Source organism: Dasypus novemcinctus, chromosome 5 (assembly GCF_030445035.2).
Source record: "Dasypus novemcinctus isolate mDasNov1 chromosome 5, mDasNov1.1.hap2, whole genome shotgun sequence".
NCBI lineage: Eukaryota > Metazoa > Chordata > Mammalia > Cingulata > Dasypodidae > Dasypus > Dasypus novemcinctus.
Window position 1 is genome coordinate 117,116,106 of NC_080677.1, and position 14,339 is coordinate 117,130,444.

Consider the following 14,339-nt stretch of genomic DNA (forward strand, 5'->3'; position numbering starts at 1 on the left):
TCAAACAGAGCAGAACAAATTGTACTCAGTTGTATATGACAGGTAGAAAAGTGAAGGACACTCATATGGAGGAATTGAGAAAAATGAGGGAAACATTTCTAAACTCTGAAAAGACATCAAGACAGTATTTGATGGATGAGTAACACCTTCTATTGACTACACTATGAGTCTTCCTTTTGATATTTTAATTTATATTTGTCCCTAATAGTTTACAAAGTCACCATCTATTAAAAGAAATATGTTTAAAATTAACCCTAAAGAAATTGAGACAACATTCAAGGTAGGAGCTCTTTTGAAATAGAAATGTCAGTTTAGGATATTCCTTCCATTATTGACAATGAATATTTCTTGAGGGAATACCATGTGCTTACCATTGACACAGATAAGCTGAGGCTGAGGGAGAACAAAGGGATTGGAATGATCTGCTTACTCCTGTAAATTAAAGAAAAATAAAACCTTTTTCCCTGTCTTGGCTGTATCAAGAGAACATGGAAGTGCCTATTTAGACAGTATCCACATTGAAAGAGGGCAAGTGAATAAGAAATGAGCACAAAGTGGATGGCTAAAGTCAATGTGACTCTAAAGCTTTGGAAAAAGCTTGAAATAATTATGTGGACCTGTTGATCCAGTTCACCAAGATCATGGGCCAGGTAGGGATCTTGTGTTAAACCTAATGGAGCCATAATGAGGGCATGTGTGCCTCAATGTCTCAGTACATATGCTTAAATATTTAAGCCAGGTGCTAGCTATGAGGAGTTTGGATGTAGCCAAGGAAGGAAGAGAATGCAATTTGCCACAAGGCCAAAGCATGACTATTTCTAGCTTATAAACGAAGGTTTGAGATCATTCCTGAACTAGCTAAGTTTTAGCTCAGTGTAACACTCAAAGATGGGGCTTGTAACTAAGTGACTACCTCGAGGTTATGCAAGCCAGTTACAAAAAAACTACAACTGGTTATCCAATGCCATTGCCATGGGGCAGATGCGGCTGTTGAGCACTTGAATATGACTGATTCAAACCAGATGAGCGGTAAGTGTCAAAGAGATGCCAGATTTCAAAAATAGTATAAATATTTCATAAAATATTTATAATTTTTATATTGAGTATATATTGAAATGATAATATTTTTGGCACATTGGGTTGGATAAAATATATTAAAGTTAATTTTATCTGCTTTTTACTTTTTTGTAAGTGGCTTCTAGAAAATTTAAAATTACAAATGTGGCCTGCATTATCTGTCTCTGGAACAGCAAATTGTCTATACTATTATAATGCTATAGTTAAGAAGAATCTTAGAGATTCAAATGTATCCCTTTGCAGATTTAGAAAAACCACAAAAGAGAGTGAGGGTACTGCAGAAAGTCACAGAAATGTTCAGTGGCAAAACCAGAACTAGGACCAAACTCTTCCACCTCCCAGTGAAATATCAAGAGATATATCATTCTGCCTACTTATATTTTCTAATAACATAAAATTAAAATAAGTATAATATTGAAGCCTCAGAACTTTAGCCAAAATTAATGTGGAACTTCTCCATAATAAATAATATTCCATGCACTTATGATTAAAGTTTAATTTCTCCTTACTCCAGGCAGTCAAAAAGATTCCACTTCTGATTCCTCCTTGAGCCCTGCCACTATACTGACAGAATTCTGATGGCTTCTACTGTGATAGATACACTCACTACATAGTGGCTGAATGGTTTGTCAAATACATACCTGATACCCTGGAAAATTGCACTTCACTTGCCTAAAGCCAGCATTTTTTCTTCTTCAGGCTACCTTTTCTTTACATAAACTGTCTCTACCCAAAAATAAGAGTCATATTTTAAACCAATAAAACTAATTATATCCATCATATATCCTGATAAACATTTCATAAAGCCCATGTATTTTTCACAAAAGACCTTATTTAATGAGCTTAAGTAAAATAAAAACTGGTTTCACATAAGACACAAGATAACCAAAGTTTTGACTGTGGGTAATTGCACTAAAGACACTATTACAGACAGAAATAATGAGTCCAAAAGTATTTACCAACTCAAGGGTAAATAAATTACTACATGCCTGTTGCAAGTGATTGTAGAACACTTGAGTGTAAATGTCTAATGCATTTGTGAGTTATGTAGAAGGATGTGAGAACTGAAGTTAGGAACATAGATGTGGTCTCTAAAGAAAAAAGTAGCTAGAACATTTTTTTAAAAAAGCAAAGTTTAGCTTTGTGGAATACCCCTTAATTACGGTACATTTAAGGAAAAGATGTTAGAAAAGAATGGATGAGAAAAGCAGGAGAGCCACATACTCTACATGGCAAGGAGAAAGGTGAATTTCATGATACCAGGGAGTATTTATAAAAATCAACACTGAAATTGGATTCAGCCCTTAGGAGTTCAGTAGGGATGTACCAAGTTTCACTTTTTTGTTTTTATCCCAGACACTCTATTGAAAGTGCTTTTTTGAAAAACCACCAGGTATATCCTCCTTTGTAAATTCAATGGTAATTCTTCATTCTCTCCTTAAGGATATAACCACTACTTGAAACTTCTCTTTCAGTTTGCTTTCCTGACAGAATACACCATTAGCTGTCCTTCTACTTCTATCTTTTCATTTTCCTTTTGGACTTTGGTTCCTACTCCTACAAGTGTCTGAACTTGTTCTCTTCTCTATCCTTTATGCTCTGAAAATCCCATGTCTTCAAATACTTAATTGCAGAGAATGCCTCACTATCACATAATCTAGCAAGGTGTCTCCTACACATACCTGTGAGTAGGGCAGAGGAAGAAGAAAGCAAGGAGAAAGAGGGAGAGGGGATGGGGAGGATCAGGGATGATGGGGAGGTTTGGGAGGTGGAGCACACCATGCGACAATGAAGTCCAAGATACGGAGATACAATGGGTAATTAGAGATCATGATTATTTAAGTTAAGAAAGAGTAAGATGAATTCAGGATATCGGGAGAATTCTAAGCTTGTCTGCTGCCGTCACTAAGATTTGGAGGAAGATGAAAGAAATGAGTGGAATCTTGAACTGATATAAGAAAGTAGATTCTAAAATTAGGAAAAACTGTAGTAAATGGTCACAATGAGTTTATCTTTTTTTAAAAATAACTAACCATGGGATGGTTGAGCTGGGAAGACCATAGTAGGTCTAGTTCTATAGGATTAGTTTGGATATAACTCGTATTAAAAGAAGTTGGGAAAATTCCACGTTAGTGTATTTATACCTAGAATACTATAATTGGTTGAAATTCAACTGGATTAGGAGAGGGAAGATCCCATGTTGAGATAATTTTGGAAACACTGAATTAAACAAAGTTAAATAGGTCTGGCTTCTTTGTTGTAAGACTTCATAGCAAATTTTGTAAGCTATTTACATGCATTGCGGCTGCCCAAGAATGATAAATGATAAATACCATATGCAATATTACCCAACTGAAAAATGTGTTTTCCTCACAGAGTATCTTGAGGGACCAGAGGAATCACAGTTCTATTTCATTCTAGTAACATTTATTAGTATATAATGAGCATCCAATGCTGCATGGTGCTATTAAAGATACTATTTCATTGTTACCTTTGAGAATAAAACACTCTATTTAGAGAGATTAGAGAACAACCAAAGGTAGCTCATAATAAAATCCTAGATCCCGTGGGGGCAAACTCCAAACCCAGAAAAAGATTCTCAGTATGAGAATCTAAGTAACACAATTCTCAATTTTTACCTTTGCTAAATATATCAAGATAAGTAAAGGCCAAAATGAGAAACAGATGAGACAAAGAAAATGGGAAAATATATCTGTAATATTAAACTACAGTCCAATTGCATCTTTTCTTCAGAAAGAATTGAATAAAAATTGGACCAATGACCTTTAAAGCAAATCAATGTTAGTCATAATTCTGAGATTTATTTCCACTAGTAAACAAATACAGTAATTCAAATGTGGCTGTATATTTCTCCTTAATAATTATTACATCAAATACAAGAACGAATGGAAATAGGTCAGCTCACATTATTAAAACAACATCTATAATCATCACATCTAAAGATTTGACCATATACTTCTCTTGAAGAACAGGAGAGGATATAATATAGCTCAGGGAGTAAATATAATTTAGAAGGATCAAGTATGTGTCCATGAGGATAAGAATAAAGTCCCTTCCAGTCCTCAGGGGCTATGATTCACACATAGAGAGGCATGTGTCTTAGGGAACTGGAAAGACAGTAAGGTATGATTGAAGAAAGAGAACTTCCATACGGAAGTCTAAGAAAGATGGAAGAAATAATGAAAAGAATTGGATTCTATTTCAAAGACTTACCGTTCCATCCCCACCACAGGCCAGAATTCGCAGATTCGGTACTTTCCTATACAGCTCAAGACTGTAGAGGAAATAAAAATGAGTAAATAGAAGTGCACACTACTGGATACACTAAAGATAAAACACATGGTAAATAGGAGCAGGGTGTCCATTGTCAAACATGTATGGTTATAAGAATGACAATGCTACCAAAACAAGTTACCAAGTAACCATCAGAGGACTGACTTCACCAATTCCATCAGAGGTTGGCAACAAATATTATTTTTAAATGACCAGCATTGGAATGGGAATTTAGGATGTACTAAAGTTTTATTTTCCATAATTCCTATTAAAGTATCAAAACATATTGTTTTCCTTATTAGTTCCTAGCACATTATTTTCCTCATTGGCTCTGACTTTCTTCTTTTATTTCCCTCACTCTCCCCTCTCCTTTCTCAAGAGAAATCATCATTAATTGGTAATCAATAGTCCTTATATAACTTCCCCATGCACACTATTAGCTTGTCCTTGATCTATTTATTTTTCAAGTTTACACTTCCCAATCTTAACCCTAGGAAACCTTTTTCAGGGAGTGACAGAAGAAGGATACCCCACTATCATTAGTACAACACCCACAATTTCATTTATCTCTGAACTCACTCACTCACACTCACAACTCCTCTCAAATGCTCCAAACCAAAGTTAGAAATTCATTGATTTTTCTTTATTTTGAACTTGTCTGCTGAAATTTGATCATTTTATCTTTCATGTGGCTGCTGCAAAAATAAATAAGCGATGATACCAACCCTGCTAAACCTTTGCTTAAGTGAAGCTGTTAGTGATTCTATTCTAGAAAACATTACCTATTTAAATCAAATAATTCTTTTCTGAAGATATTTCATGTTCTACCATTTTCTTCATGGTGCCCTAATGAAGCCTATGTACCTTAAGTCTAGTTAAAATGATAAAATATTAAGGAAAATAAACATCTAAAAAGGCAAAAGTCAGGGTTATAGATTTGTCTTAATACATCCAAATAAAAAAACAACAACAAAGTCCTACAGAAAACTATACTGGCAAAGAAATTCATAGATTAAGAGAACAGCAGCAGAAATAAACTTTCATATTTTATGTTCTCCTGTACACTTGAAATGATTAATTTATCCATTTCAGACAGGAATACTATTTATTTAGAATCTATTGGAGTTGACATTTCTATGCTTCTGATATTGCTACTTATTTAAAATTAATTGATATCCCTTAAATTTTATACTGTTTTTATTAAAGTTAATAGATCACAAATAACATTACATTAAAAAACATAAGAAGTTCCCATACAACCCACTCCCAACCCTCACCCCATCATTTTTGTAAATTGTATTTTTTTAAAGATATATACATCACAAGAAATGCTAAAAAAAAACATAAGAGGTTCCCGTACACCCCTGACACCCCCACCCCACTCCTCCCATACCAACAACCTCCCCCATCATTGTAGCATACTTAAATTTTAATGTTTATCAAGTGACATTCAAACTATCTTAAGAGATGGGGTTATAAAAGGGAACCAGATAACAGCAAAAATATACCTCTCCCTCTATCAAATAGGATATAAGCTATCCATATTGAGATTTTATTTCTCTATTTCTGCTTTGTTTTGTTTTTTAGAGGGTACTGGGGATTGAACCCTGGATCTTGTACATGGAAAGCTATGCCTGTTCAGTGGTTAAGCACCTGCTTCCCATGTACAAGGTCCCAGGTTCAATCCCCAGTACCGCCTCAAAAAAATAAAAATAACTTTCTCTATGTCTCAACATTTCTAACGAAAACAGATAATATTTTGAGAAGCTCACAAGGGATTAAAGAGCAGGGATTAAAATACCCCCACAATGGTATAATCAATGAAATAGTCTCTCTCAATTACATACATGAAAGCACATGCTCGCACGCACACAGTCTCTAATCCATACAAATGAGCATGTTCACAAACAAATACAACCACCCTCCATAGAGATACATCCACATTTACCTCCTAAGTTGTACATTCATACATAGAAAAATGATGGTTCTCCCTCAAATTACAGACATACCGATACGTACAATTGTATGTACACGAGCAATGAACACTAACGTATTCACCAGCTTAACAACTGAGAAGATATGTCCTCAAGGGAAGTAGCCCAAGAAGAGTAGTAGGGAAGTAGTAGTAGTAGGGGAAGTTTTAAAGAAAAGAGAGTACAGGTAAGAACCTAGTGGAGAAATGGTCAGAAATTATTTCACAGGGAAATCAAATAATGGAGCTGGACCTCAAAGCAGAAAGTCCTTCTTGCCTGAAAGAGATGTGAAACATGGAGGGTAGTTCCAAACTTACGCATCTTTGGGCCCTTCCTGGGAAAGATCAAAGACTTGCCGTGGATTCAGGTACCACATGAACATCTGTAGGACTTTGGTTCCCTGTAAGGAAAAATCACAACAATGGGAAGAAATTTCCAAATATTAACTACTCATATAAAAATGAAAACAAATCCTGGTATCTAAAACAACATCCAATTACAAACAGTATAGAGAAGTTGTTAAAATCTTGGCCTTTGGTGATGGATATACATAAATTTGAGTCCATCTTAGACAATGGTTTAACTATTGTGTGACCCTGAGCACGTTTCTTAATCTCATTAAGCTCGGCTTCCATCTGTGTAATATGGAGACAAGAATGTCTAGTTCATAAAATTGTTGCAAGGATTAAATTTGGTAAATCTGAGGAGCACACAACATAATGCCTGACATGCAATAAGTGCTTAATAAATAGTATCTTTTAGTTTTACTTAATGTATGGAATCCATGTAAGGAAACAATTTTTGCTTTTGATTCAGATTGCTATTGTCTTTGCATAATATGAAACATGGGTGGTATTAGCTAAGTGTAATTTGATTAAATTTTTTAATGGAAACAAAAGTATTACAGGTTCACAGTTATTTATAAAATATACAGGGAAGCGGACTTGGTCCAGTGGTTAGGGCGTTCGTCTACCACATGGGAGGTTGGTGGTTCAAACCCCGGGCCTCCTTGACCCATGTGGAGCAGGCCCATGCGCAGTGCTGATGCTCACAAGGAGTGTCCTGCCATGCAGGGGTGCCCCCCGCATAGGGGAGCCCCACGTGCAAGGAGTGCACCCCGTAAGGAGGGCCACCCAGCACGAAAGAAAGTGCAGTCTGTCTAAGACTGGCGCCGCCCACACGGAAAGCTGACACAAGATGGCACAACAAAAAGAAACAGATTCCCATGCCAATGACAACAACAGAAGCGGACAAAGAAGAACACACAGTAAAATGGACACAGAGAACAAACAACTGGGGCAGGAAGGAAGGGAAGGGAAGGGAAGGGAAGGGAAGGGGGGGAAGGGGGTGAAAGGGAAGAGAATTTTAAAAAATAAAATAAAATACATAATTTCCTTAGGTTATTTTGACATTTCTCCACCTCCATGTCTCTAAAGGTTTACCTTGTCCAAGAAAAATGGTTTCCTCTCACATTATTTTTGGAGTGTTTTAAGTAATTGTGGACTTTTTACAGATGATCGTCATGGTAGATAAAAGTTAGTTCTGGAGATAATTTCTTAAAGTGGATTGAGGGAACAAGAAATGAAAGGACCTTTTTATTATGTAATGTTAAAAGAGCTTTAAAATCATGTTTAATGCCTCATTTTTAGGTCATTATCAACCATAGCAAATAATATTTGATCAGTTGAACAGGTTTGTTGCTTGTAATTAAGGTTCTTTAATACATATCATGATCGCTCTATCCTAAAATATTGCTAAGTTTGTATATTTAATTGCTGTATGTAAGAGTTATGCTTGTATAGTGGAAATAGCATGGAGTTTGAGTCAAAACTAACTTGGACGTTTCAAAAGGGTAGTCATGAGCATTTTTTAATCTTGCAGAAATTCAGTATATTAATTAGGAGGGCAATATCTACCTAGCAGGGAGATTATGAGACTGAAATGAACATGTAATAGCTTTGTATCTAACACAGCATGTGGCACAAAATAGGATTTCATAAATGTTAGTCCCCTTCTTTGTAAACGTTAGTTCCTTTTGCTCCTTGTTAATATATTCATTAAATTACACTTGAGGATGTGAGGGCTAGAGTGTAGTTTATAATTATCACATTGTTATGCCAGTTTTTTCTGAGGCCGATGTGGGTCTATTGTTTCACATATCCTAACCTGTAATTTAAAAGTTCTGCTTTATCTTGTGCTTGTATAATTTTAGCAATAATATTCTATCTTTAATTATCACAGCTAATCCTTCAGTTTCACCAAAAGACACATTTTGCTTCCCATCAAACTCAGATAGAGATTTAGATACATAACACTGACTAAATGCTGGATCAAACCTAGCCTTGCTATCAAGTCAGTTGGGCATTTCCTCAAATAAGCTTTTATATTTAACAGGTAACACTAGAATCATTTTAACAACTAAACAATTTATTAAAAATTACCCAACTGTCTTACTAGAAAATGAATTTCCCAGTTTTAGATTCCTGGAGCAATATGAATTGTTGATGTTAATTATTCCTTTCCACCTTTGGCTACAGTGGAGTGTACATCTCAATTTCAGCTTCTTCTAGTATGCATTCAATATTCGGTAATTAACACCTTTCCGAAAATAAAAAGCATTGGGAGGTTGTTTTTCTTAACCTAAAATTTCTCTAAAAGATTTGAGTGGCCACAGATTTGGTTTTGCTCATTTTCAATATGTGTTAGTCAGAACACCTAATTTTCTCAATTTATCCTTTTGAGGAAAGGCTATTAATTAAAGCTGTCAGGTTGTGAAATGAACAGCTCTAGGATTTGCCATTTACACTGCACTCTATGGGAATAGAGCCTTCTGGAGCTGTGCAGGGGTAAGTGGACTAGCCAGACATAGTATCAGTAGGCACATTCAGGCTAAAATACAATGACATCTTCTAAAGAGTAATCTCTTTTTTCCCAAAATATAATATTCACTAGCAATAATAGTGAGACCATGAATGAAAGCATTGCATTGTTTTAAATGAGTCTTGGTGTGCAGAGACTAAATGGCTAACTCACACGTTTCAGAGAATTCTATTAACTCTGCTGCTATCACCAGGATAAGCTATTTTAGTGCTTTACAATAAAGTGACTTATTAAATAGAATGGAATGGTTTAGCAAATACTAATTTACGAGGAAAGAATAATTTCTTTCTTTCTGGCAGGGCTAAATCCACTCAGGCATTTACATAATTGTCATTCACTAATAAGTCTCAAACTCTCGCACTTTTCACGTTCAATATGCTCAAACACAAAAGTCTAGTTATGTGCAAGAGTCTAGCTTTCTCTAAGTGAAAAAATAGTCTACAGTTCAACCCAACACACCCTGAAAAAAGGTCTCATCCACGCTGTCATAGATATCATACCTCATTGGCCACAAAACTATTTTAGATATTCTAAGGGTTAGGTCTTCCTAAGGGCAATAAAACATTATTCCTTCCAGCTTCCAATGTTAAGAATGGGGTCAGGTAGGAGAATACAGTTTCCCAAAAAGTGGGTAGATATTTTTAGAGGGAAATGAACATGATTCATTCATTCACCTACTTTGAGCCAGACAGAGTTTTAGGTGGGGTAAGAGGGAGATCAGCCAGTCAGAGAAGATCTTGCTCTCAAGAGGCAGTGATCTGAATTTGTCATAAAGGAAAACAATGAAAATGAATTTGGGGTACACAGAAGCAACTAAGAATTGGTCAGCTTAGATAAGCATATGAATCTTCAACAAAGCTTTGTAACTCTAATGTAACCTGAAACATTCCAACATGTTACTAAGCAAGTGTTGGTTTACATCGTGGAGGCATTACCTAGAGCATGGAAACAGCTGCCCAGACAATAAGAAAGGCCTGAGGAACAGAAAAGTTTGTAAGAGGAAGACTTTAGGAAGTAATTATTTCAAACGGGTTCCAAATAATCCCAAAGGAATTTGAACTTTGCATGACCTGTTCCTTATTGTAAATGTTACACCTGTTCTATTGTAGATGTTGCCGTTGTTACCTATTATTGTTGATGATGTTGCAGTTCTGATAGCAAACAGTTGAGGCTCTCAGTTTCAAGAGCTGTGAGTCACCTGGTCCCATCTTTATCTCCTCTCTTGTGTCTCTCTCTGTCCTTTATTTCTGTAAATTTTGCATTGCCTTCCCTTCGAGCCAACCTATCACTGAGCTGATCTCAGCAACTGTCGCCCAATGTGGGGCCCGAAAAGAAGCTCAGCAAAAGAAGGCACATTGAAAGCCATACAGGAAGGCCTATGAGACATAGACAGAAAGTTTCTAGTGAGTCAGGGTCATCAAAGAAGAGAAAGTTTTGAAGATAAAACAGACCTAAATATAAGGGAGGGACCTAATTTCTCTATTCTTCAGGTTTCTATGCAGAAGAGAGGCTGGGTTGGAGAAAACACTAACTTTCACTTACTGCCTCTTCTCCATAGGAGGAGTCACTCAAAGCTGATATTTTGGCCCCTGATTCCAGTGGTATTAGCAAAAATAATTCAAATGCTAAAAATTACAGTAGTGCTGTTAACCTCTAAGGTTTCTCAAAGTACTCAGTCTCATTGCCCACTGAAAGAATTTGGAGAAACAAAGAGAAAATTACATGAAGTATCTGAAATTATTTAAAAGAAGGACATAGAAGGAGTTCCTGTATGTATTCATCCCAATATATTCCTGGAAACTGCTGGAAATAAAAAAGGTTCAGATTTTCCTTCCACACACGTGGAGAAAAGTTGCAGGTACTTTTCTTGCCAGCAGAGGGCAACATTGACCTTTTTTCAAAGAAGAGCTTTCCAGTTTAAAACAAACCGAAGTTGGAAGCTTACAGAAGAGTGGGAGTACTTTCTATCTAAAAGCAGGTGAGTGGAATTAGTAAATTATTAACAGACAAAAAAATCAGGCTTTACTAAAGTAAGTGTTTCAGCCATGATTATAATAACTCCTTACTCATCAAAGTGGTCCATGGGCCAGCACCTTCAGGTTCACCTGGGAGCACTTTAACACGCAGAATCTTGGGCCCCAACCTGACTTACTGAATCAGAAGCTGTACGCTAACAAGATCCCCAAACAAGTCACATGCACATTAACGGCTGAGCAGAAAAGTCAGAGGTTCTTAACAGTAGCAACATAGGAAAATAATCCACCAGGAGCTCATACCAATTTTCAGTTTCTACCTCAGATGTTCTGACTTAGCTGGTCTGGGGTGGGGCAAACATAGCTTTATTTTCAAGCTGCCTGGATTATCCTAATGTGCAGCCAGGATGGAGAACCACTGCTCTAAGCTAAGGATGAGCAGTTTTAAAGATATTTTCCAAAGAAATTCAAACCTCAAAGGAATTGTGACCTGCTGTGCTACTCATGCAGGCAACAGGTATTCTGAGAGATGAGGAAATTATTCTGATGACATTTCTCAAAATATGCTCTACAAGCAGAATTACTTAAGGTTCTTGTCAACATTGAAATTCCTAGGACTCACTGGACACCCACTCTGTCAGATTAAGGGGAGCCCCTAGAATCCTCATTTTTAACAAGTACCTCAGTGTTTCCTATTTACCAAAAAAAAAAAAAAGAAAGCTAATGGATTATGAGAAGGGAATAGGAGTCACATTGCCAAATAGAATTTACCTGAAACTGAATACTGATTTCTGAGGACTAAAATTTTCCAAATAATAATTCTGATGAGTGGTATTTAAATATTCTTATGACTGAGGATCTTGAAAAGATGCAGAGGTCATATTTCTTAATTTGTCTGTGAGGTGGGTAGATAAAAGTCAGTGGTCTCCCCTCTTAAAACAGAACATCATACTATGTAAGGCTTGAGGAGAGAAAGCTCCAGGAGACACTTCAGGTGAGAAGGGGTGCAGTGCCTCACTTTTACATTCTTATGTTTTACTCACCTTGTTCTTACTGCCCTCCCTCCCTCCCTTTTTCCTTTTCCTTTTTGTCCCAAACATGGCTCATTTGGGTCAGAGAGGAAAAGCAGATAAATTCCTTTTCTCTGATTATGTTTTGTCAAACGGAGATCACTTAAACTCCCCATTATATGACTGAATCTAACCCTCATCTGCAAGGCTAAGGGCATGCTACAATTACCTAATAAACTAGTTAGATCATCTCTGATCATCTCACTCACTGCAATTAAGGGGATTCAGCTGTGCTTTCAAGACTGACACTAGAGTAGACTCAGAGGTAAATGAAGCACTTAGAGATTAGTTTGAATGACTTTAATTGGACAGAGGTGTTTGGATTTCTTTATAGTTAGCTCCACCGTTCATGGTGTGCTTGCAAACAATGTTCTTTATATTTGCTAGGCTTAGTAAAGAATTTTATTTTATAGAAGAAGCATTTGGAAATTTGAAGTTATCTAAATATTTGGTTAGCTATCCTCTGAGAGTCCTAGACATTTTGGAAATAAAATCATTAGGACAATATATTTATAAGCCAAAAAATTGGGTACAATGATAGCATGTAAGTCATTTAAATTTCTTGTCTTTAATAACTGGATATTTTCACAAATCTATCTCACTAATTTCAGTATCATCAATTTCAGCACATCTCAGCCTCTTCCCCAAAACAATTGTTCCCTCTCCTTAATACTCACCAATAACAAAGTCCCTGTCCAGATAATCTGCTGTAAAACACTGACCATTATGTTTTACTTCCCTTTATGTATTTTAATTCATCCATCCATCCATGCATCCATTTTATGCCTCCGTTATGTGAATAATCTCCTAAAAGATGTTCTTAATTTGCCAAATTAAATGTCCTTAAAGATGTTTCATTCATATTAATCCTTTGCTCAAAAAAATGCTTTTAAAAACTAAAAACTTTAAGGAGTAAATAATACCTAGTTTCCATTGCACGATCCAAAATCCTCAGCCAAATTTTCAAGAGACTCTTCCATTGGGCTGTTTCACTCTCTTTATCTAGCCACATTTCAGGTAACTTAATGTGCAGGCTCTACTACTATACTGACCTCTAAGTGAGTTGTTTTCATCACAACATATGTGCTTCTGTCCATATTGTTTATTATACAAATATTTGTTTACTACCATGTGCCATGTAGTAGGAATCATAAGTTTCAAAGGTGTAGTCCCTGACTTTGTGGCACCTATAGCCAAACAATGCAAACTCACAGAGAGAAATTACATTACAATTGGCATAATACAGGTATGTACCAAAGGCTACGGGAGCAGAGTGGACAGAGTGATTCACTTGAAGAAATGGTTCAGAAGGGCCCCCTGGGTCTTGAAGTATGAATGGAATTTGCCACGATGCAGAGAAGGAAGACCTCCAGTCTTCCATCATCTGCATAGCCAAGTAATGTCCAACTTCTTTTTTATCTTCTTTCAAGACATTATTTCCTTCTCACTCCCCAGTCACCCCTTTCCTCTGAAATTTCATATCCCTTGCAGTCTGATCCACTCAATTTAGAATTTCCATACAGTGAATGTTGTTTGAATTATTTTTCCCATTTTCCCTTTTTATGTCATTAACAAATAAGAGTGCTTAGAAAACTCACCTAAGCTTCCTTGGCCTGTTTTCTATTTAGTGAAAATAGGAAGCAACATCAGATAATCTCTGAAGTCCCTGTATCATCAATTGGAATGGAACAGACTATATAATAATTGAATTGTCAGCTCCTTATAGGCAGCTAGTATCTTAAAGGCAGGGGGATCACCTACAACCTCCTGATTGCCCTGCAGCACATCATGACCACTAGAAAAAATTGTGTAATGATTTCATAAATGTTGTTATATAATGGCTGTCATGATAAAATAAATGTGGTATTAATTAACATGTGGTGCTTAAGTGGCCAAAATCACAGGGCCAATTACACTAGCTTTGCTCTGTTCCGTGGTTCTAAACCATATACTTCTAGGCGTCACAAGGGATATCAGACCAAGAGATTGGGTATGCTTTAGGGTAAAGTGATCATCAGCCCTGAGAAACCCTTTCCCAGGTCATGCTCTATGACAATGCCTCAGAACCACAA

At 36.3% G+C, this 14,339-nt stretch overlaps 1 protein-coding gene across 5 annotated transcripts in view; it reads right to left on the bottom strand.

Annotated features, from left to right (window-relative positions):
* DGKI (diacylglycerol kinase iota) overlaps nucleotides 1–14,339 on the bottom strand; it is a 501,434-nt gene that overhangs the window by 226,155 nt on the left and 260,940 nt on the right. For all 5 annotated transcript variants that reach the window (XR_009185891.2, XM_071215292.1, XM_058297427.2 and 2 more), the window contains 2 exons: nucleotides 6,662–6,744; nucleotides 4,312–4,372 (listed from right to left, as the gene is read on the bottom strand). Coding sequence is in view for 4 of the 5 variants with exons in the window: in XM_071215292.1 (XP_071071393.1) it covers nucleotides 4,312–4,372; nucleotides 6,662–6,744 (144 nt within the window). In the remaining variant the exon portion in view is untranslated. The remainder of the gene's footprint in view (nucleotides 1–4,311; nucleotides 4,373–6,661; nucleotides 6,745–14,339) is intronic.